The 23,872-nt window shown below is 42.3% G+C and overlaps 1 protein-coding gene across 7 annotated transcripts in view; it reads right to left on the bottom strand.

The window, feature by feature from the left end:
* LOC138069144 (uncharacterized) overlaps window positions 1–23,872 on the bottom strand; it is a 57,206-nt gene that overhangs the window by 24,909 nt on the left and 8,425 nt on the right. For 6 of the 7 annotated variants that reach the window (XR_011143951.1, XR_011143950.1, XR_011143949.1 and 3 more), the window contains exons 2-3: window positions 12,328–12,456; window positions 8,188–8,376 (exon numbers count right to left, since the gene is read on the bottom strand). Coding sequence is in view for 3 of the 7 variants with exons in the window: in XM_068959835.1 (XP_068815936.1) it covers window positions 8,188–8,376; window positions 12,328–12,343 (205 nt within the window). In the remaining 4 variants the exon portion in view is untranslated. The remainder of the gene's footprint in view (window positions 1–8,187; window positions 8,377–12,327; window positions 12,457–23,872) is intronic. The other variant, XM_068959834.1, reaches the window with a different exon arrangement.

Below are 23,872 nucleotides of genomic sequence, written 5' to 3' on the forward strand. Positions count from 1 at the left end.
TGCAGTGGCTGCTGTTATGTTCTCAAATCTTTATGCGCAAACAAGCCAATACAAAAAACATCACTAAATGTTCTAGGCACTATACTATGCAAGCTGTCTGATTTTGCTAGTATTTAAATTTCCTCAACTTTTCCTCGTTTTCATTTATTCAGTGCAAATGAATTTACAAACATGGCTTACGTCAATAAGATCAGAACTGAAAGCTAAGAGCTTATCAGGAATGTCTATGTATACCACACCTGACAGACTTGTATCAGGTTCAAATCCAAGGCATTGGTGGAAAAAGAGGCCTATGTGTCACAGCAATACTGTAAGACACTATGAAAATAAAAGCTATAATCACAATTACAGATAAGTTGCCTTTGTTTACTTCCAAAAGTAATTCAGATAATCTATATTGTATAGCATTATAGCTATGGGGATATATTTTGCTTGGGGTCAGTGAGTTTGCTTTATAACTAGTTTTAAATTGTAGCTTTTCTAGGTTACTCTGAATGCCCACAGTCACTCAGTGTTGTACAATCAAGAAGGATCACTAGAGCCTAAGGAAACAACAGAGTTCGGACTATGCGGTCCATAACCACTTCTGTGACTCCCAACATGAAGGTAGGCTCTTTCTTTGCTGGCTGAGTTTGATTGCTTTGCGAAAACAGGACTAAATGAAGTAACTGAAGCAGTAACTTAGTGGTTGGTCCTTTACCTACAAAAGGCCTAGCCTGCTATCATTCATTTCACATTTTTGAGATGTGATTTGACAGTAATTGACACTACACCCAAATGCAGATGTCTGTGGGAGCTTTGGCTGATTGTAGAGGCAGGCTTAGGTCTGGAGTTTTCAACTTTTCACAGAATCACAGAATCTCAGAATGGTTGAGGTTGGAAAGAACCTCTGGAGATCATCTAGTCCAACTTCCCTGTTCAAGCAGTGTCACCTAAAGCACATTACCCAGGACCCTGCCCAGACAGCTTTTGCATTTCTCCAGAGAAGGAGACTCCACAACCCCTCTGAGCAACCTTGTTCCAGTGTTTAGTCAGCCTCACAGTAAAGAAGTTTTTCCTCATGTTCAGAAGGAACTTCCTGTGTTTCAGTTTGCGCCCATTGCCTCTCATCCTATCACTAGGCACCACTGAGAAGAGGGCCCCATCCTCTTGACACCCTCCCTTCAGATACTTATACACATTGATTAGATTCACCCTCAGTCTTCTCTTCTCCAGGTTGAACAGGCCCAGGTCCCATAGCCTTTCCTCATAGGAGAGATTCTCCTGTCCTTTAATCCAGCCCTTCGCTGGACTTGCTCCAGGAGCTCCATGTCTCTCTTGTTCTGGGGAGCCCAGAACTGGACACAGTACTCCAGGTGAGGCCTCACCAGGGCTGAGGAGAGGGGCAGGATCACCTCCCTCGACCTACTGGCAACACTCTGCCTAATGCACCCCAGGAGACCATTGGCCTTCTTGGCCACGGGGGCACACTGCTGGCTCATGCTTAACTTGTTGTCCAGCAGCACTCCCAGGTCCTTCTCGGCAGAGCTACTTTCCAGCAGGTCAGCCCCCGGCCTGTACTGGTGCGGGGGATTATTCCTGCCTAGGTGCAGGACCCTGCACTTGCCTTTGTTGAACTTCAGGAGGTTCCTCTCCGCCCAGCTCTCCAGCCTGTCCAGGTCCCTCTGAATGGCAGCACAGTCTTCTGGTGTGTCAGCCACTCCCCCCAGTTTAGTATCATCAGCAGACTTGCTGAGGGGGCACTCTGTCCCTTCCTCCAGGTCACTGATGAATATATTGAACGAGACTGGACCCAGGACTGACTCCTGGGGGGACACCACTAGCTACAGGCCTCCAACTTGACTCTGCGCCATTCACCACAACCCTCTGAGCTCGGCCATCCAGCCAGTTCTCAAGCCACCTCACTGTCCACTCCTCTAGCCCACACTTCCTGAGCTTACCTAGGAGGATGTGATGGGAGACAGTGTCCAAAGCCTTGCTGAAGTCCAGGGAGACAACATCCACTGCTCTCTCCCCTCATCTCCCCAGCCAGTCATTCCATCATAGAAGGCTATCAGATTGGTCAAGCATGATTTCCCTTTGGTGAAGCCGTGCTGACCACTGCTGATCACCTTCTTGTCCTCCACATGCTTAGTGATGACCTCCAGGAGGAGCTGTTCCATCACCTTTCCAGGGATGGAGGTGAGGCTGACAGGCCTGTAGTTTCCTGGCTCCTCCTTCTTGCCCTTTTTGAAGACTGGGGTGACGTTGGCTGTAGTTGTTCTGGTCTCAGTTTAACAAGGTACTTAAGTATATGTTTAACTTCAAGTGTGTAACCTAACTCAATAATTCTCTAGATGACCTCAAGAGAGCCCTTCTAACCTAGAGTTATTCTATGATTCCTTGATTAATCGCAGCAATATTAACTTGGTGGTGTTTAAGGACATGTTTGTGCTAAAAATGTTACTAAATGTGGATTTTAGGGTCCACTGCAGCAGACAACTGTTTATTTTCATTGTTTACAAAAGAGAAATAACTAGACCCCAAAGACTTAATACATCTATTTTAGTTCTTGTTTGCACTGAAAACTAGATCAGCAGTATGTTTATTGCGTTCCCTAAATCATGCCAGACAGACAGCAAGAACCTTTTGCAAAAATTTTTCTAGCTGGAAAATTGAGGACGAGTTGATTCCTACATCAGCTCCATTGGCTTTAGCAATGTTGTGCCCACAGTGGATTTGATGTCTAGTCGAATAAATGGAGTAGAATCCGGAGAAAAGAATAAGAAATGTATTCATCTGCCCTGCACTGCTTGCTGCTGCTGTGATAAAATACAGCCTATTTTTCTAAAGATATTGTGGGAAGATCCATCCAGTCTAACCTGAATCTAGGCTACACAAGTCATCTCAGCTGTCCTTTAACCAGTAGTGAAAGAAAGGCTATTCAGCATACTCCAAAATAGACCCCTACTGTAGGATTAATCTTTGTTCCCTCTACTGACTCAATGACTTGTTAAGAAACAGCAGAGGATATGGAGCTGACTTGCTGACAAAGAAGGGCTCTTTTTGTTTTTCTCTGTTGTTTTTTCAGTGGAAAAAAATTATTCCAAAGTTTTAAGACTGTTTCCATTCATTTTATTGAATTTTACCTGACAAATTGCAATCTCCTTCGGTGTAACCCCGGGTCATTGTTTCTGAGGAATAACGGTTTGGATTTAGGATGCCTTTGATATATCCTACAGAAAGCCATTTTCTATAGCGATATAATTTTCAGCAGTGTATAACCATGAAGGAGATATGCTGTTTCTCCTTATGAAGCAAAGCTGTCATGGGGCTCTGCACTTTCACTAAGAAATCACGGCAGGGGTTGTTCTGATGCTACCCACTTAATGAACAGGTTGTCTAAGAGTGATTTTAATGGGAGTTAGATAAGGCATTACAAGTTTTTTTTTCTTTGCCAAGCTCTTGGTTTGATAGCTCTCTGGGACAGAAAACACCAGTTTCATAATTCACACAGAGCTTAAGCACAAAAATGTTTTTCCGTAGGCTTGGAAAACTGGAGGGGAGGGAGGATTGGTTTGCCTGATTTTAGGTTTTAAGGTTTCTGGTTTATGCGGAGGTTAAGATGAGCTAAAACCAACCTTTGCAAATGCTTGATACAGTAGTTGGCTTTTCACTTTTTACTCCCTCTCTGTCCCTCACAAAGGCTACAGATTCTTCGCCTCATAACTGTACGGTGTTTTCAGATTTTTACAGCCCTCACCCTACCCCTGAGTAGCTGAGCGTGATTAAAGATTTTGTGTTGCGAAAGATGGGGTGCAAAGTTCTCTGTCGATCTAATACTGAAAGGGTTCACAAATCCCACAAGAAGACATAGCAAACGTGCTCGCTGTTGTTTATGGAGAAACACTGTTTGAATAGTCAGGACATGCCTGCTTCCTTTGTGAACATATTCACAAATCCTAAGTGCTATTCAAATGCAAGCATAAATATAAAAATATCTGCACCAGGCAGTCCTTATTCATGGCAAGCCACTTGTCATTCTTGACTTTGAAAGTTTTAGTCAGCATTTCAGTGAGCAGCAATTACCCAGTATGACTCTGTAATGATGAACAGACAGTACTGAAAAACCAAATGATTGAAAATTGTTCTCCAAAACAACTCAGTTATAAGCAAGAACATTCTCCTTTTACCCAAGGTGCCCCCAAATAAGATGAAATAAAAGGATGAATTGAAAAATACCTGTATTAATATAATACTGTAGACTATACTGTAATAAATATAATTGCAACATTTATTATGAATTCCAAACAATACTTAACCAAAGGCTTAAAAAGGCTTTTCTCTCTGCTGCTCGTGCTGACTGTATTTTGCTTAGCTGGAATAATAAAAAAAAAGTTTTCCAGTTATAAAGGGATTTTCAATAGTAATTAGAATTATACAGAGGCAGATAATGTGGACAGGCGGAGTTTTACAATTAAGTGCCTTTGAAAAACTCAGGAGCTATTGATCTTTAGGTGTCTTTCAAATTCTCATTTGTTTTTTTTTAATTAGTTTTATTGAAGCGTTCTTACGTGGTGGAACAATGCTGTGTGAGCTGTGAATACTGCAGGAAAATGATTACTGGTTAAACTTGAAAGCTCTGAGTGGACTTCTACGCATATTTTAATTTGATGAAGGCATTTCTTGGTCTTATATGTAGAAGTGCACATTTGGGAGTGATTTGACTTGACTGAGCTTCTTCAAACAAGTGTAGCAAATCAAAATCTACATCTTTAGATCATCCACGCCTTACCAAAGTGTGAACGCACAACCTTTTAAGAGTCTCTCTTAAACATTGTCTATCAGCACATAGTTCTCTCAAAAGAGAAACAGCTTATTATTAATTTGTGTCTATTTCCTCTCAGGAAATCTTTTAAGATTTTACCTCGGAAGAAGCCCTATGATCGATGAAGTAAACTGTCAGGAGCTATTAGACAAAATAATGCTGGCAGTATATAGCAGCCCTCCTGCAAGATCTTGGACACCTTTCACATACCAGAATCCTGAGGCCTAAACTGTGGAATTTTCCTCGTCTCTCATGGGATACAAGGGTAAGGCAGCATGTGCACAGCTCAAGGTCTGGAGGTTGTTAGTGGGATTTGGTGGGTGCCTTCCAGTCTGGAATTCAGAGCTGCGTGCTGAACTTCAGAGTACAGACAGAGATGCAACAGAAATGAAGGTTCAAAGAAAACATCAGATTTGACTGTGCCTGGAGCAGAGTCTCTCTCCTGCTCTCGCTACACTACTGTGTAGACCCTAAACAGAGATTAAGCTGCTAGGGTCCTAAAGATAGGTGGTATGAAATACAATACAATAATAATCTTCCTCTCCCCGTGTCATCCCTCTTCCCCTCCTTAGCCACAAAACCATCTACCAATAGTCCACAGACCTTTCCACAGTAGTTCATGGACTTCCAAGGAGGAAAAGCATGTCTATCGATGACAGGCTAAGATTTGGTAATGGGGTTAAGGGTCTATTTACCAAAAACTGCCCGAATGGCACAGCTCAAAGGGTTGTGATCAATGGCATAGAGTCTAGTTGGAGGCCTGTAGCTAGTGGTGTCCCCCCAGGAGTCAGTCCTGGGTCCAGTCTCGTTCAATATATTCATCAGTGACCTGGAGGAAGGGACAGAGTGCCCCCTCAGCAAGTCTGCTGATGATACTAAACTGGGGGGAGTGGCTGACACACCAGAAGACTGTGCTGCCATTCAGAGGGACCTGGACAGGCTGGAGAGCTGGGCGGAGAGGAACCTCCTGAAGTTCAACAAAGGCAAGTGCAGGGTCCTGCACCTAGGCAGGAATAATCCCCCGCACCAGTACAGGCCGGGGGCTGACCTGCTGGAAAGTAGCTCTGCCGAGAAGGACCTGGGAGTGCTGCTGGACAACAAGTTAAGCATGAGCCAGCAGTGTGCCCCCGTGGCCAAGAAGGCCAATGGTCTCCTGGGGTGCATTAGGCAGAGTGTTGCCAGTAGGTCGAGGGAGGTGATCCTGCCCCTCTCCTCAGCCCTGGTGAGGCCTCACCTGGAGTACTGTGTCCAGTTCTGGGCTCCCCAGAACAAGAGAGACATGGCACTACTGGAGAGAGTCCAGCGGAGGGCTACAAAGATGATTAGAGGGCTGGAGCACCTCTCCTATGAAAAAAGACTGCGAGAGCTGGGCCTGTTCAGCCTGGAGAAGAGAAGATTGAGAGGCGATCTCATCAAGGTGTACAAGTATCTGAAGGGGGAGTGTCAAGAGGATGAGGCCAATCTCTTCTCCGTGGTGCCCAGCGACAGGACAAGAGGCAACGGGCAGAAACTGAACCACAGGAAGTTCCACCTAAACCTGAGAAAAAACTTCTTCACTGTGAGGGTGACAGAGCATTGGAACAGGTTACCCAGAGAGGTAGTGGAGTCTCCTTCGCTGGAGATTTTCAAAACCCGTCTGGATGTGATCCTGGGCAATATGCTCTAGAGGACCCTGCTTGAGCAGGGGGGTTGGACTAGATCATCTCCAGAGGTCCCTTCCAACCTCAACGATTCTGTGATTCTGCGATTCTGTAAACTACTTGCCTCTTTGGTTAATTCCTAAGTTGTGAACTAGACATGTCACTGAACACATTTTTTCCTCCTTTCTCTGTTGTTATTGTCTGTCTTTCCTGATTCTATTCAGCTGATTATTTCCTAATTCTGTCAAGAATTTACTGGATCCTTCAAAGGGTTTTGCTTTTACCAGTACAACCATCCGTGCAACTCCTTTAAGTCTTACCAGGAATTGGCAAGGTTAACTACATACAAGCCCTTTCTCTTTCTCTACTAAATACAACAAAATTAGTGTACTTCTACTGCATTTGGAAACCAAATAATTCCTATTTCTTATCAGGCTCAGCAGGTGGAGGTGATATCGAAGAACAGAGCCAGGACCTACAAGGTTAGAGAGCCACTCGGACCAGACCAAGCCCTGCGCTCAGCAGGACCGGCTTAGCCGTAGTCCGGCTTATGGGCATAGGACAACCCTGTTCCAGAAAACCAGCATGTGGATTTCTGCTTATATGTTAGCACAAGAGAGCAAGGTGCTTTCCATGGACAGAATTACTAATAATAAGCATTCAGGGAAACTGAGACACACATCCTATACCCGCTTCCTATGTCAGGCCCCTTGTAGTTCCCTACCTCTTCCTGCATATAAGCTTAGCAGAAAATGTTCAGCCTCCTAGCCGGCCACTTCACTTGCCTGCTTTAGTCTCCTCATCTTTGTGGAGGAAGAAAGGGAAGCAACTGGACATCAAGTTTAAGCCCAAATTGTCCCACTGGTCTGGGCTCCCTGAAGTTAGCAATATAATGTAATACCTGTTCTGTATGACTTTATAATAAAAATTACTAGAATAGCTTTTTCCCAGCTACTCACAAGGGAGAGACAACAGTAAAACAAACAAAAAGGGACTTTTTTCCCATCTGTGGTACAATGCAATAATGTGTAACTTTTAGATAACTTTTTTTTTAGCGTCACTAATGATACTAATCTGGGAGCTTCATGTCACTCTTGTTTATTTGCATAACAGCTTTTCAGCTGAGGTTGGCACAATTCCTATTGCTCATATGAAGACCAAAAAGGCATATGCTGATTAGGTTGCATATTTTTGGGATGTGTCCAGCACAATTTTCTCCCTCACTGACCACAATATCAATAGCCCTTCATTTGGTCACAGCACAACACTAATCAGCGTTCACTGCAGTTGTACTTTGCCAGTAGTGTTGCAAAACACATCCTGGTGCCTTACATTAGAATTTCACAGTTAACACGCAATTAGCAGCACAATTAGCAACAACCTCTGGAAAATTTGATTTCAAATGACTCGCTCAGCAGCTATCCCTTCTGTCCCCGCAGATTCCTGACTCACTCAGCCCATGCCTTTCCATGCCTCCAGGAAAAAGGCAGTCTTGTGCACAACAATTTGTGTTGCTATGCTGTGTTGCTGATTTATTCCCCAAAATTTACTCTGGGCAGAGGTCCTCTATCAGCATAGTACACAATCAAGTAATTAAGGACTGTATTGTAATGCACAAACACAATATGCCTGATTTAATCCTCATCAGGAAACAGTAGCTGGGGTATCTCCTTGCTTTTAACACCTTTATGAAGGATTTGGTAACATAGCTACCGGTAGTTTCATATAAAATATACACACCCATCACAGATATTGTGGTCCAGGATCCTTGCAGATCTTTCTCCAAAGGGCTGCCTTCCATCACGGCTCCCTCTCTCAAGGTGCCCCATGACAGTGGTTTCAGCTGTGGGATGGTTGTGTGACAGATTGGCTGTTCCTCCATCTGTTGCACTTCCACAAATGACAGCATGACACAATGATTCACCAATCCTGTGTTGGGAGATTGCATAAGATGTGTTTTAAAAAACATCAAAAAAGTTATTTTTATACTTATTCAGAAAGATATCTTATATGTATGCTTAGTACAGCTGCCAGGAGGAGGCTATCAGCTGTTCTTCCAGCTCCCATAATCTCGTTGGGACTGGTTTGGAGCTAATTTGGATTCCAGTATGTGCCAGTCACAGAGAAATATTTGTTTTATGCTGGCTGCTATAGTCCTTAAATGCCATCAGCCCCAGACCTTTGAAGTGCATTGTGTTTTCCCTCTTTTCCCGTCCCAGCCCTATCATATTCATGGGTTAGAGCTAATAATACAAGGTGAGCATACGGATAGCCCTTCCTGCCTGTGTCAGCAACAGCCATGAATCAGTCTCTTATCAAAGCGACCTGCTTTGGCAGTGAAGGATTTGTAAGCAAATGCAGTTTATAGGTTGTCTCCTTTACCACTAAGAAATGAAGTTTTACTGTTTGATTTCCCCTATAGAGTCATGTCTTTCCCAAACTGTCTGTCTTCCCTATCCTCTCATTTATTCCCAGTTCTCTCTCCCAGTTCTATCACTTAGATCTGTCCCTCCTCTTCCTGGGACAGGAGCAGCTCCAGTTCCTTATTTTTAAATGGACAAGGCCTAATGGCTTATGGGGAGGGAAAAAAATTCCTCACTAGTCTGTAATGTCCTTTTCTTGCATCTGGAACAGGTACTGCCAAGGGCAGAGTATTAGCAACTGGATCATCAGTCTCATTTCCAGTACTTCCTGCCTCCTTAATTTTTTCATAGCAATCAGCAAAGTCGTATAACTACCTACAGACTAAGAGAGACTAAGTTGGTAGAATTACATATATTCTCCTGCCAGGTACCCATATTGCTGAACCTACTGATTTGATTTCAAGTGGTGACTACTTTCAGCCTAGATTTCTGCTTGATCCCTTCTATCCTCTGCCTTCAGCCTTTCCCTTCTTTACTGAAAAGCACAGTAGTTCCCATACATTAGCTCAGAGGATTACTTGGCAAAGTCTTCCTTAGACCTGCATGGCCTGGCTAAATACACATTAAGAATTATTCTTGCATATATTCATAAGCAATAATAATATTGCCATCAAATGGTGACATGAAACATGCTGCTGTTTCAGTGCTCTGAGTCCTCTCAGTTGTCACTTGCAGTGAGTCTGGTCTGAGAGCCACTGAGAGGGGAAGGTAGGCTCCCAGAGGTTTCAGTGGCCTTTAGATATATGTAGTGTGGACTTGTGGTAGGTCAGTATCTCCATGACTTTACTTTGTGCTGGTTTCTTTGAATATTGGATTTGTAAGAAACCGTATCAAAAAGAAATCCCTTAGTTCCATCCAGAGGCATTTACAATTCTTGCATTTATTTCCTGCTTGTACCTGTGTTCAATGACTTTTCATTAGATGAGAAGAGAGAGAAGCCTGTTCTAAGCGCTTGAGTTAGTTCCCCTAGAAAATTCTGTGGGGAATGATTCATCATCTTCACTTTTTTTGCTTGAATTTTCTGCTGACAAATGCATTTCCCAAATGTTCAGTTACAGAGGAGATAATGCCACCTATTTAGGTAACATCTCTAACCACAATTTACACAGATGTAGCTGAAATGCAACACATCCACCAAGTCAACATAAGCTTCCTTTGGTCTACAACTGACGTTTACACTTTCATATAATTTTCCGAAAGCATTACATAGCTAAGTTAACTGCAATACCATCAGCGCAATTGAATGTTTTGACTGCGGGATGTTCATTCTTGCTGCAGTTCAGATTTGACATTTATTTTGCTCTAAAAGACTCTAAACCAGTCATCATTCACTTGTACTGAATTCATTTTATAACATTACTCACATATCTTGAAAATATGCAGCCTTCTCAGTTCTCCTATTTTTGTGATGCCAATCTGTGAGTCATTTCTGCACAATTAAGCCCTTTTTCAGATTCAATTCCCACTATTTTGCTCTTAGACTGTGAAAATTTGAGGTCTGTGGCCTATCAATACTATTGCTCACTTTTGAAACACCTGTTTCTTACATTGCTATGTTTCCAAGCCTCACTAGAAACAGGAACCCTGCAATTGCAAGTGGTTCTGCAGTCCAGGTCTCTCGGTGTGCAGGAGGGCAGAGCTGGTGCCCAACGCTCATAGCAGCTGTCTCTGCAGCCGAGAAACACTTTGGGCTCTGGGGCAGCTCAGAGGTAGGCTCTCCTCATGGCAACACCTACCAGCGCTGCACTCCCTCGGTGGTGGATGAGCCAACAGAAATGGTCGGTGTATGGAATGCAGAGAAAGAGGCAGGCTCAGGTAGTCCAAGTCATCTTTCAAAGGACCTTTCCTCTACCATTGCCTATGAAAGGAAACTAGTCACCAAAACTTAGCCATTTTAAGTATGAACTCCCCTAAGTACCTTCCACAGAAAATAAATATAGGAAAGTCTGTAATAAACACCATAAAATTTCCAGTTGTTCTCCTTTTGAGGATAAAATTTCTGCTCATGACTGCATGGTATTGTTGACCAAATTGAGCTTATCTCCTGGAGGGTTACAAAAGACAATCTGTGGGAAAGTTTGTCCTAAGAGAGTGTTTGCAGTGATTGCTGAAGAAAGTTAATCAAAGCCTCAAATAGGCACATTCTTGCTGAGCTGTCTCAGCCCCCATCCTTCCCATGCTGTCAAGCACTGCACAAGGGAAGAGCACTGTCCTTCCATCCCAGTCTGTCCTGGGTTTGAGGTCTCACTGAGTACCCTGCCGCTGTGCTGGTTCCCAAGGTTTGACTTCTTACCATGGCAAATTAGAGAGGGTTCAGAATGGGAAAGCCTAATTCCAGCGCTCCCTTAGTCGCAGTGAGGATGAAAGTCTTGACTGAAACCCCATGCTTTCAATGAGGCTTAGCACCATACTGAGCTATACCAGAACTTCAGATCCTCTCACATCTGATCTTAGCCTGCCCTGAAGCCAGCTGTTGTAGCTCATGCCATTGCCAAAAGAATCAGAAGGGGAAAGACATTGGTATTTTTAAACTTTTAATTTGATATAAGGAATGGCTACTTGTTCAGAATAATTAGAAAAATTTTAAAGACATTGCAAGGACTGAGGATTCAACACGTGCCAGCAAATGCCCACGCACTGCCCTGTTAAAAAAGCTAATATCCTACAGTTAGTGAAAGGCTAGGAAGATATTTTGGAGAATGTTTCTCTCTGGATAAGAACATATCCTACTTCTAATGTCGGAAAGGAAGCAGTTTCTTTGAAGCTCTGTGGACACCTCTGTGGACAGCTGCTTAAGGTCAAGATTTCCCCAAACGTCTGCTTTCCAATCAATAAGTTTCAGTGTTCCCACCAATGTAGTTTCACCCCTACATATTTCTCCCATGTCACTTTCTATGTGCTTTAGTCTTCAGTAGATAAAACTAAGATGTGAGCTCCTTGCACATACTCTTACTTTGTAAAATGTATCCCACTGCCTGCAGATACTCTATGCTGCATTCCCGCTTTAAAAAACCCTCCCTACTAGTCCAGGTTTCTGGCAGACAGATTCTGGTTATTCAAACAGAATCATAGACTTCAGCATAGAAGTCTGGACAAATTAAATGCTCAGAAGTGGCTTCAAACAGCAATTTACTTCTAGGGTCATTTAACCATTTTAGAAGAAAAACAAGAGAAATGCTGATGGGACTAAAGCTGTGTATGGATCATGAGGCTTCACCTCATGAAAAAAGATTCTCCGCTACTGCCAAGCAGCCACTGCTCTCTCCGTCTCCCTGCCATGGCCTGCTTCAGCATCGTCGAAGAAGAGTACTCATGAAGGCCATTCGGGGGGGCTAACGCACAAATGATGACAAATGACTTCCCAGCCTTGCATGGCTGGGAAGTAGGAACTTCTCTATTAACTCCAGTCACTTAAATCAGAGCATCGGCTTTTGCACAAACTGGCACATAAACATACCTGGGCTAGAAGGCATTTCAGGTGGTAGCGACTGCTGGAGCAGGAAGAGAAGGGTGCATAGGTTAGACACTTTTCTAGGAGTCTCCTTTCCTTTCCATGTGCCAAGGTCGGGAGAAGATATTTTAGGATCTAGGGAGAAAAAGGATGCCTTTTTGTATGAATTTTGTATTTTCAAATTTGTGTGAAACACAGCCTTTCCCTGCCATGGCCTCCTCCCTCCTTGGATTGGCAGTGAGATGGGAATGAAGGCATGGAGAGCCTTTACATGGTGGCATGTCAGGGAAATTATCTTCCTATAGACCTGGGTTAGGGCTGATATATAGGGTTATGTGTTTTTGTTAGGATTGTACCTATCTTCTCTAGACTTACTGCACACATTTAACAAACAGAACTTTAAACAGCTATGAAGAAAATTGTCCAGACACCCTCACCGCCTCCATTAGGTCCTTCAGAACTAACTCCATCAGGAGTGTGTTGGGACAGATAAGAACTCATTTCCATATGTGGCAGAAAATTCAACATAACAAGCCTAAAAATACCGTTTCTTTCCTCAAACAAGCTCAACTGGACAATGAAGTTGGGGGTTGCAACTTATGAATTTGTTTCCTTAAAAAGGACAGTTCTAGGCTTGTTTCCTCCCTCTACAAAATCAAGCCTCAAAGCACTGCAAGGAGTTTGCAACGAATGAGATCCCCCAGAACTTCTGCTCCAAAGGCCTCTGTGCCAGCACATAGCCGGAAGCACTGCTTAATGTATAATTCTGCTTTCCAGTGTCAATTAGGAATTTCTTGACCTCTGGGACAACCTTCATTAAATGAATTTAAAATATAAATCTTCAGCAAGAAATTGACAGTCTGGGGAAATGGTCCATGTTGCATTGCTATTAAGACTCTCTTCCGCTCAGTTGTTTCTCAGTAATCTCAGAGGAGAGCTGCAATCAGACATGCTACCTCAGTTTCATGTCCTAGCAATTAACTTCCTGAATAACAGTAAAGGCTGTTTCAGCTCAAATGGCTGCAATTGGCAAAGTACAAACAAACCCCTCAAACTCTGCAGATTGCTCCCTATCCCAGAGCTTCATGAGCCAGACTGTACCAATTTGAGCTATATTCAGTAAATCTCTAGGGTGCTGGGGAGAAATTTGCATCCCTTGTTTCGAAAATATGCTCTCACTCGCCAATTGTTTTTCTGAAATCATCAAAATGATCTGATGGAAGGCTGGGAACAAGGCTGGAATTATGCTAGGATGTTCAAATAATTCTCGGAAAAGGAAAGACAGGCTGGCAGTGAGTGTAGGGCTGTTGGGGCAGAAAGGGAGAAATCATCCGAGTGTGGTCAAACTTTTTGGCCCATACCATCCAGCAGCAAAGGCTTTTGCATTACTGAGGAGCTGGGTACACTCTCAAATTAAAGTTTGGACTTTCATTCCTTCTCCATAGGATTCACTTCAACACCATGTTTTCACTGGGCTTCCTATGCAGCCATAACATTGCTACTGATTGTTCAAGCTAAGAACACATCTTTGTGGACATATTCTTCCTCTGAAGAGAAAGGTCCTTCCTTCTGACTATGACTACCACAGCCATGTACCAACCTTACTCCTTGTGTGGCACCTTTATCCGATATTCAAAACCCTTTCACTGTAGAAGTTTTAGTGTCTTTGCACCTGCTTCTTCTTAGAAGGCCAGAGTAACATATGAGCCTCTGGGAGCATTGTCTCAATTGGTTAAATGGGAATAGGGTATAAATCCTGAGTGCATTTCCCCCACAAATGTCAGGAGAAAGGAAAAGTTTCCGCATCAAGCTCAAGTTTCTGCAAGCCCATTATCAGTGGGCTTTAAGTCACAGGGCCGTAGCTCCACAGGGTGGAAATATTTGGCTAAATATGGTCTAGAGAGAAATGTGGCTAAGATGGCCTTGTTTCCCAGAATGCAAATGAGCTACCATTGCAGCAGAGACGCTCCACGCCTTCACCACCATTGCTTTCCTCCTGTGGAGCCATGTTAGGAAGGACTCAAGGTCTGACAAGAGGAGCTCCCAGGAGCATACTTTCTGAAAGAGAAGTGATGTCCAAAACCAAAGAGTCCAGAAGGATGAGGCAGCAAAGGAAGGCAGAAGAATATCCCAAACGATGTTACTTGCTCCATGATAGTTTCCTCTTTTTGGTCAAATTGTGAGTGACCCATGACTTAACAGAGTGGAATGAATGCCTTGTTTCTTCATGCTCCCTAGAGATGCTCTGCTCGACTAATTTCTGCCTAAAGAACACAGCCATCTATCTTGGCTGGTTTGGTCTAGTTGAGTTTTTCCCATCATTGCTGTATTTTTTGAAGTCCCAGGAGTTGGGTGGAGTGTTACAATTTGAGCTATCTTCAGTGCTGCCACTGGGAATGCCAAGGAATCCTATGATGCTCCACCCGTCTGAATTTCAGGGGGACCAAAAATCAAATTCCCCGAGGCACTGTTAAAATCCCAGGCTTTAATAAAGCGGAACTGTTTCTCTCACTCAATGACAGTCTGTGCCTTGGCACGGCAATGTTTTCAGAGGTTGCTTTTCTCGTTTTCCTTTCCATTCTTCTCCGGGAAGGTAAAAATAAAAGCATCTGTCTGTTTCTCTGCAACCTTATTGCTCTTCTGATAAATGCACACAACTATGAAGACAGCATCTGAAAGTGTGTTTTCTCACTTGCTAATAATGCTCAGTGATTAGTTCCTCTCTCAGAAAGAAGAAATGATCCCTTTCCCTAGGAAGATCTTCTAACCCTAGAGAAAGTCCTTATCTGGTTAAACAGCTGGAAGTTCCCCATGAGTCGGATGCTCTCTTCTCTTTTATTGAAAACAGAGAACTAGTTCAGAATTGGTAGCTAGTTCTGTAGGAAAGGGAAAGATATATGGTAGGAAAGAAGTAGTTTCCATTATTTCGACTGGACTAATAATCTCAGCTGCATTAGTAAAAAGCAGCAGTTGCTATTCCCACAGGACGGAACTGCTGAAATGTCTCTTGCCTGCTGGGCCCAAGCCAAAGAGGAAAAATATTTTTCACCAGTGCAGTTCAACCAAACTGACAGTGGAGAGTGAGGGAAGGTCAGAGATGAATGGCAATACCACAAGATCTAAGATCCACTTGGAGCTGTTGAATTTCCCACAATAAAACTGTTTGAAAAGCTTTTTATGCTTATTTTAGTTGACTTGGTTCTGTTCATCACCTTCTTTCCTCAAAAGCTGTATTTTACTTCAAGGCAAAATTGCAGGAATTGGAGGTGGTGATAAGCAATTCCTCTGCACTCCTTCTCCTTGGGTTTATTTCATTTGTTTATTTTTATCTTACTTAGACTTTATCAACTTCAAAAGGAGAAAATCTATTGTCATTTTTTAATTTTCTCACATATATAGACACATATACAGGCAAAAACTCATTTCCAAAAAACAACAAAAGCAACTTGGATTTTAGTGAGAGAAATTGCTATGACCTGAAAATGATAGAAATTGGCTTACTGTCTGGATAAAGTTAGGGCGGCTAAGCAGAGCCCTCCCACATTCTGGGGCTCTGCTTCTGTATCATCTCTATGGTGACTTATTTCTGATGAGGACCGTTATTACACGCTGTAACTTTCTCCCTAATAGTTCCCTCAGTCTTCACCAGCTCATGCAAACTCTTTCTCCTCATCCCATTTTATTGGAAAATCTTTACACTGTTCCTAGTCACTCGAGAAAACAGCTGTCTGTGTATTTTGGGCACTGGAATAAAAAGTGATCTGCATTTTCCATCTCTTCATTAGCCCATACCCTCATCTTAGGGTCATACCGGGACTGCTGGCTCTGTGCTTTCTTCCTCTGTCCTTTATGGGGTAGTCTCAAAAGCAATGCTATTTCACTGGAGGCTGGTGATATCACTCAGACGGCTAATAACTAACACATGATGCTTCTCCAGTAGCAGATCTTCAGCTGGTCTACTTCAGCTCCAGTGATACTTCTACAGATCTATCCCCTTAAAGCCTTTGTACAGTCAAGGCTTCATGAGTGCAAACTGTGCTCTGAAAGTTTTACACATATTTGATGAGGAGGATCATGAAACTAAACCTTTCTGGGCCTTTGTGCAAAGGTGCATGTGCATGGCAAACGGCCAAGAAAATTCAGATAAAGGTCTTAAGTGAAAAGTCAGATTTTATCTATTTTTGTGACTTTAAACAAGAAATTCTTCTTCCATATTAGACCAAGAGACCCCAATGAAACAGTCTGTAGCGGAGTTTTTGTCAACACATGCATCCTTTCAGGTCCTTCTAAGCAGTCTCACTGACTCGTTGTTTCATTTGCTTAACCTAAACTTGGTAACTACAAATCTCCAGAGTCATCACCCTGCAGGGGAAACAGAAGTTGTAGCGAAGCAGCGGATTTAAAGAGTAATTTTTTAAAGTGCAAGGTCAGGGGATCCAGGACAGCGCTCACCCTTCCAAGGACGGATGGACAGAAGCACCAAGGGAAGGTTGAGGTGGCCAACTGTAGCTTTGTGAACCGCACCTGGTGGTGGAGAAGGAACTGGGAGTGGTCAGCTGTATCAGTGTGAAATGATGAAGTATCAGGCAGGGGATGCAAGGAGGGTAACAATGACAAATAGTGTCTATTGAACATACTTGCCAGCAACAGCTCTTACTGGAAGTATTCACAAACCTAGCATCATTTGCCACCCTTTGCAACAGAAGCAGAAAATACAGTTAGGTGTCTTCTGGATAGACATATATAGCTAGATGCAGCCCTGATTTTGAATAATATCATTTTTCATAGCTTCAGCAAGAATTGGCAGTCACATTGGTTAGGTGTCTTAGTAATTATCCTCTTTCCCAGACCCTCCCCTCTCTTGCTACTAGCTAACATGTTGCTGCAAGGTTTTGTGAAGCAAACGCTGCTTTGGTCTGACAACACGATTTATTTGCTCTGCTCTTTCCCACCCAACATATGCAATGCCTTTACAGAAGATATTCTCTCAAGATATCTGTTGACTCTCTTGCTAATCAACCACAGGTTATTAAATACCTCACATTCAGGAAATTTTTTGCTTAGTGGAACACCTGCTACTAATTCTATGTGCCTTTCTCATATTACTACCTCCACGAACAAGGACCACAGTTTGGCAGAACTTGAGAAGTTATTTTCTGTCAAGAAAAGAGATCGAACTGTAGTTTCTCCAGGCTTACTCAGCCCTAGAACTTTTTTTTTTAACTAAATAGAATTGCGTACAAATAACGTTAGAATAATTTATGTTCACCATTAAAGTGCTATAAATAAAAGGAGCTGTAACCCAGGGCCCTGGCTCTAAATGACATGGCTCTGTTAATGTTATTACAGTTCCTGCTGCCATTGGACTGGAATGACTGGGATTGCACCAACTGGGGCAGAGACCACAGTTCAGTAGAAATACAGACCATCAATCAGGCCTGGTTAGCAGCTTCTCCTTACTAAATGATTCCTGGGGGCTGTGTGTCATACTTAGAGTCACTGAGCAAATGAGGAGGAATCATCACACTGGAAGTTTTTACAAAGCAGTGACGAAAGAGAAGGATGTTGCTTATAATATTTTTCTCACCAAAGAGATCAGTTTCCCTACCAGAATTCAATATTTTGGAATATCGAATATTTTGATAAAACTTGTGGCATTCTTGTTGACAGAAACGTTCCTGGCTACCTCCTCAATATAGCACATGCCTATAAAGCTACAGAAATCAATTTCCAGAGAAGTGGATCATCTACTTTGGCTCAGCACAGCTGCCCTCAGGAAGAGGAGGGATGGTTGTTCCTAGGAGTGCCCAATCATGTTGAAGCCTAACTTTCCGCACCAGAAGTAACTCCCCTTTACTCCAATACAGGAAATGTAATGCTTCAGCCCTAAATCTGGCCTTTGTTTTCCTCAAACAAGAATTAAAAGCAATCAATCAAATATACATTTAAATAAATGCATGCATCTAAAACAGTAGGAATTCATATTCTGTTCATGCTGTCTGAACCTTTTTAGGAATCAATGCTTTGCTGGACATCGCACTGTGATCATCATGAAGGCACTGCTCAGATCTGGTAAAGCAGACAAAGGTTAGAAGCCCATGTCAATATTATGTATTGTTTTACCCATATCTAGAAGTTGTCCTTTGTGAAACACAAGTTGGAGCTCTGCTGTCTTTGTCTTCTGCAGATCTGAAGGTTTGAGCTACTGAATAATGTCTTACCACTGTCAGCTGGCATTACATTGTGTGGGCAATAATCTCACACTTCATTCCTCTGTCCTACATGGGTTCAGTACTGGCAAAGGCTGAAGGATCTGATTAAAAGTGCTAATTGAGCAATCTGGTGCAGTCTGGCAAATCCTATTTTCCTAGTTTAGCAGCTAACTAAACGAGCATCTTCACTGGGATCTGGCAAGACTGCCTCTTACTGTTCTGGTAAAGCAAGCTACATCTGTTGAAGTAAAAAGGGATTTTAAAGACAGTGTCTTTTCTTTGCACCATTGGATGCAAGTCACATTCTTCAGAACAGAATGTTCCACTAATGCATGTGTTTCTATAGCTCCAAATATTGTACTACTTTTTTCTCAATGACGGTTAACAAAGAAAAACTATACTGAACTTTTCTGCTACAAACTCACTGTGAACTGATTTCAGTGGATATTGTATTCTTTTCCCTGCTTAACTAAATTTCTCTGCAACTAGAATTTGTGTAAATGTTCCACTACAGAATCTGGGTATCAAACTAAAAAGTGAGGTAAATATCTGCATTTATCCCACAGTGAAGAATTTTGTCAAATCCAATATTATTGTTATGAGATGAAACGTCTTAGAGTGCAAATGGCACTTTCCCCTTCATTTAAACTTTTTGGTTCTGTTCTCCTGTGTCTCATCAAAATATTCACTTATTCACAAAGTGTGAAGGAGATCAAAAATGTTTTAAAACATGAAAGATGCTAAGTGTTTTGAACCTTTTCTTAAAACCTGCTGAATTCTGAGGTGTCACAGTTCCACTTGAATTAACAGAAAAATGAAGATGCTCTGGAAATTAAGTACATGTCTCTTCAGCCGTTGTTTGCCTTTCAATTCAGAAACAAAAAAAAGTTTGAAATCCTAAAATCTCCAGGGAAATGGAAATTCCACATTTCAATTCATTTTAGTCACTCTTAATCATTTAAGCAATAGTACCAAAATTCCATGTGTTTATATGTAGCACAGCAATCCTTGATTCAAGTTTGTACTTAAATGCTTTGCTAGATCAAGCCATATCTCCAGATAGCTTTTTAACCTTGTGGCTATCCTGACTGACTCAATCCAACTCACTAGAACTCATATTCATAGTCCCTCCAAAAGCTCATACCATCAGCCAAAACTTCACAGTGTTCAACTGCTGCTCCCTCTTATTTTACAAAGAAAAGGCTTGAATCTTGCGAATTAGTCTTTAAATGCAATTGAATAATTTCTCCTTCCAGGACAATATTTTGTATGGAAGAACAGAATATCCAAGTGTTCAAAATCAGATCGTCTGTCAAATAAACTTTCGAAGAATTTGTGACTGACAGTGGTGATAAGTCAGGACTTTGCCACCTCTGCCAACTGTACTGTCCCTAAGGGCTGTTCACCAATTGCTAGTGGGACTTTGAAATGAAGAGCACTGAAGGACTGCACAGGATGTGGCAGTCCATGCAGTTAGTGCATGTGACACTAGGACATCAAACTAATGCCTGCTGGTGGGAAAGCCCACCAACTTTTCAATTGTGAACTTGGAAAACCACTTCCTTAGTACTATGCATGCTCTAAATCATGCCTCCACAGTCCAGGGTAAGCGGGATGAGAGCGGCCCTCTGCTTTCTAGTCTTACAACTGATTAGCTGGTTCCTGAGTCCCACTGTAAAATGACACTATCGCAGAATGGTCAAGAGCAAAACATCTTTTCTTCCAAAAACAGAGAAGTCACTTGGTTTCTATGACAGATACCTGTTCTCATAATCTGTCAATAGTTGACTATGGCTAACATAACAGTGAAAAAAGAAGAAAGAAAAATCAATAAGTAAATGCAAATGGCTTTCTGCTGCAATGATGCATAGCCCTTAAATACAGAAACACATGACTGCATCACAGCTAGGAGAATGTTTTAACTTTTTTATACCAAAAAGGGAAGTAGAAAATGCTGACTCAGGAGGAAAAGCTTTATGGCGCTGCTGATGTTGGTTGTTCATCCTGTTATCTGCAGGCTACCTTTCACAAACAGTGAGTAACTTTTTGGAGTGAATGTATTAAAAGTGAGTGTTCGTGACTGACAGATGTTGGGAACTTCAGTTTCCTCTGCACAGCTGAAAAATGGCCATTTCAAACTTGCAGATCTTGCCATGCTTACTAGGAGCAATCTGTGTATTTCGATCTCCTTTCCCACTCAGCTGGAAACTGTGATTGCCTCTTCAGTGCAAGCTGCAAATAGATCACTTAGAATTGTGGAATAATCTAGGTTGGATGGGACTTTCAGAGCAGAGCCTAGATCAGGATGCTTGGGACCTTGTCCAGATGAGTTCTGAATATCTTCAAGGATGGAGATTATACAGGCTCTCCAGGCAACTTGTTTCAATGTTTAACCATCATCCTGTGAAAAATTTTGTCCTAATATATCCAGCTGGAATCTGTCTTGCTGCAACTCGTGTCCATTGCCTCTCGTTCGTTCACTGTGCGCCTTTGAGGATGATGGTCTTGCTCTGTCTTCTCTAATACCCTCCCTTAAGAAGTCAGATTAGCAGGGCTGTGGGGACAGCTGACTGGATAGTTCCTAGAACTATAAACATCTGAAGATTGAGATGAAATCATGCTCATTAGAGGAATTTATCTTCTCAGTCTAAGATTTGAGACTTCAGCTGCAACATAAAACTGTGCGCTCAAGGACTTTGCCCAAAAGTGAAGACTGTGAGCAGGTGATTTGCAGAAAATCTGAAATGCTGTCTTTTATGGCAGCATCAGGCTTGTGCCTGATGGAGATCAGTTCTATGAGGGACTTATCATTTCAACAACATTTCTGAAAAAATGCCACCTGCCTTTTCCCCAGGAGCCTATTCTGAACACACTTGATAAATAAAAAATGAATCAGGAAAAAAAGGAATAAATATGAGCCTTATCTTGATAGATTTGTCTTGAGTGAAAAATGATGCACTGAAACTAAGAAGACCTGGGTCCACCTGGCATTTTGGCTAACCTATGGTAGGACTTACTTACCCTCCTATGCAGTCCCCCACCAAATCAGAGACCAAATCAGAGACACCTTTGATGTCTGCTAAGCACAACACCATGCAGAGATAGGTACCAGCCTGGGTCCCGGAAACATAGCCACATGATGTTACAGCTGAGGTAATGAGCTGAGAGCATAGCCCTATCTGGAGAGGTGATCTGACACAGCTCAGGTACTTCCAGTTCTGGTCCTAATTAATATTGCTGTTGAACAAATGCCAGCAGATGGAAAGTGAAGCTTTGCCATCCCAAATCAACTCACTTATTAAAGAGACACAAAATAAAAAATAAGACAACATGTAAAACCACAAGGGAACTTTCTCACTACAGGTGGAACATATTTTTACTGACTCATAAATCAAATTATGCTCTGATTCACCTCATTTTTGACTTGATTGACAGCTTTCATAATTTCTGCAACAAAAACTCACACTTTTTCTCATTTTAAAGTATCTTTCACTGAGATCTGACTACAAATAAGATTATATCTGAAGATCCTTGAAATGCTTTATACACTAGACTGGAAATTAGAAATAGCTCTGAAGTATTTGTAATATAAAGTAGAAAACACTGGATCGTTAGAAACAGTGGTGCTGCTCTGCCAAACGCCAGGGCAATTCCACTCTGCCAACTCTTCGTGCTCTAAGTTAAAGATTTATTCAGTGGCTTTGCCCCTTCCATTAGCTTTGCCTGTTTACAGGCAGCAATTTTATCAAATGGGGTCTCCAGAGAATACTTCAGTTAATGAGTCACACTATTTTAGCACAGAAAAAAGGTGCTTCAGAAGGAGAGAACGTCAGAAAAAAAAACTGTGTCTGATGGAAAGTCACAGGAAGTGCAAGAAGATCTTTGCCAGCTTTGGAGAAATCACTAAGAGGTAGTGTTAATACCAGACTCCTTAATTCTCTCAGTAATATAGGACAGCAGAGGAAGTGCTGATGAATCTAAGCATCTGAATTTAGAGCAATGTGGGTACAACGGCACTCCAAGAAACCTGAACAAGAAGCATCTCGGAGGGGGAAAAAAAAAAGCACACCCATCAAAGAGAAAAACTGTTACTAACTAGAAAAAAAGTTGTGACAGTCAGTCCTCCTATGGTATTCTCCCAAATCTATCTCACAGGCTCCCAGCTACGTGCTCTCAGCATGTGACACTGTGACACATCCTCAGAAAGAAGGCACATTACAATGCAGCAGAGTAGGTGCACATCACCATCAGATGCACATAGTTATTACGGGAGTATTCCCTCAGCCTTTTGTGGAAAAAGTGACAATCCTACAGATGAGCAAAGGAACAGCTATACCAATCCCCCAGCTCAGTATCTTGCCCCTAGCAATGGGCAATACTGCACACCTAGAGAAGAGAATACAATGCAAGCAATCTGCAAGCCAGTCTTTGCACCTTACCTTCTACTTAGATGCTGCAGAACACACTTTGACAATATGGAACTTCATTTGGAGCTGTGAGATGTCTGACTACTCCTCCTTACCTTAAGAACTGACAGTATTTGCAATGCATTGATGATTAGCCCTAGTGGAAGATCATTTCCTTATTCTCTGCCCTACTGTACAAGACAGGGCTATTAATAACTAGTCTCCATGAAATGTCTGAAATACGATGACACTGACGCATCCTAATTCTTCACTCCCACTGTTGTCATTTGCAAACTGTAATAAAAGGGCTGTTTGTTAGTCAATCCCTTCCTCTAAGGAGAGGAGATACCAGCACACCGAAGGTGATTTACAGAAGACAAATGAGAAAGGTCGGATGAATATCTCACTTAGGGCCTGATCGTGCTGTTGTTACTCATGAGGTATAGTTGCTTACTTCCATCAGGACCCACTCACACATCCAGCACTTGGCCTGAGCAAAGGTTGCACAAACAGGCCTTAACAAGTCCTGCATTTTCAGCAACCTAGCTATTAAAGAAAATAGCAGCCCAGCTGAGCTTTGTTGCAATGGCACGTTCTGCATTGCAGCAGACAGAGCTTCCCTTGGCTCAGCCAGGAGCTGTGGCCCAAGGGCTCAGGACAAGACAAAAGCTTGTGAGTTTTAGCTTAGTTCTGCTGCCTGCTGGGCTAAGAGTTCATGGCATGGCCTGGCCTCTCAAGAAGCAATATAACAATTAAAAAAGTCAAAGTGAAAATTAAATGAGTTGATCATGCTAACATTTTTTCTAATGCAGCCTGAGTCATTATTGCAGTTAGTAAGCCATATCTTACTGCTTTAGTCAAATGATTGCTACCATCATATATTACCTCAAAATCTATCACTATTAGAGGATGAATGCTGGAAATTCAGGTTCC

This window comes from Struthio camelus, chromosome 13, assembly GCF_040807025.1.
Source record: "Struthio camelus isolate bStrCam1 chromosome 13, bStrCam1.hap1, whole genome shotgun sequence".
NCBI lineage: Eukaryota > Metazoa > Chordata > Aves > Struthioniformes > Struthionidae > Struthio > Struthio camelus.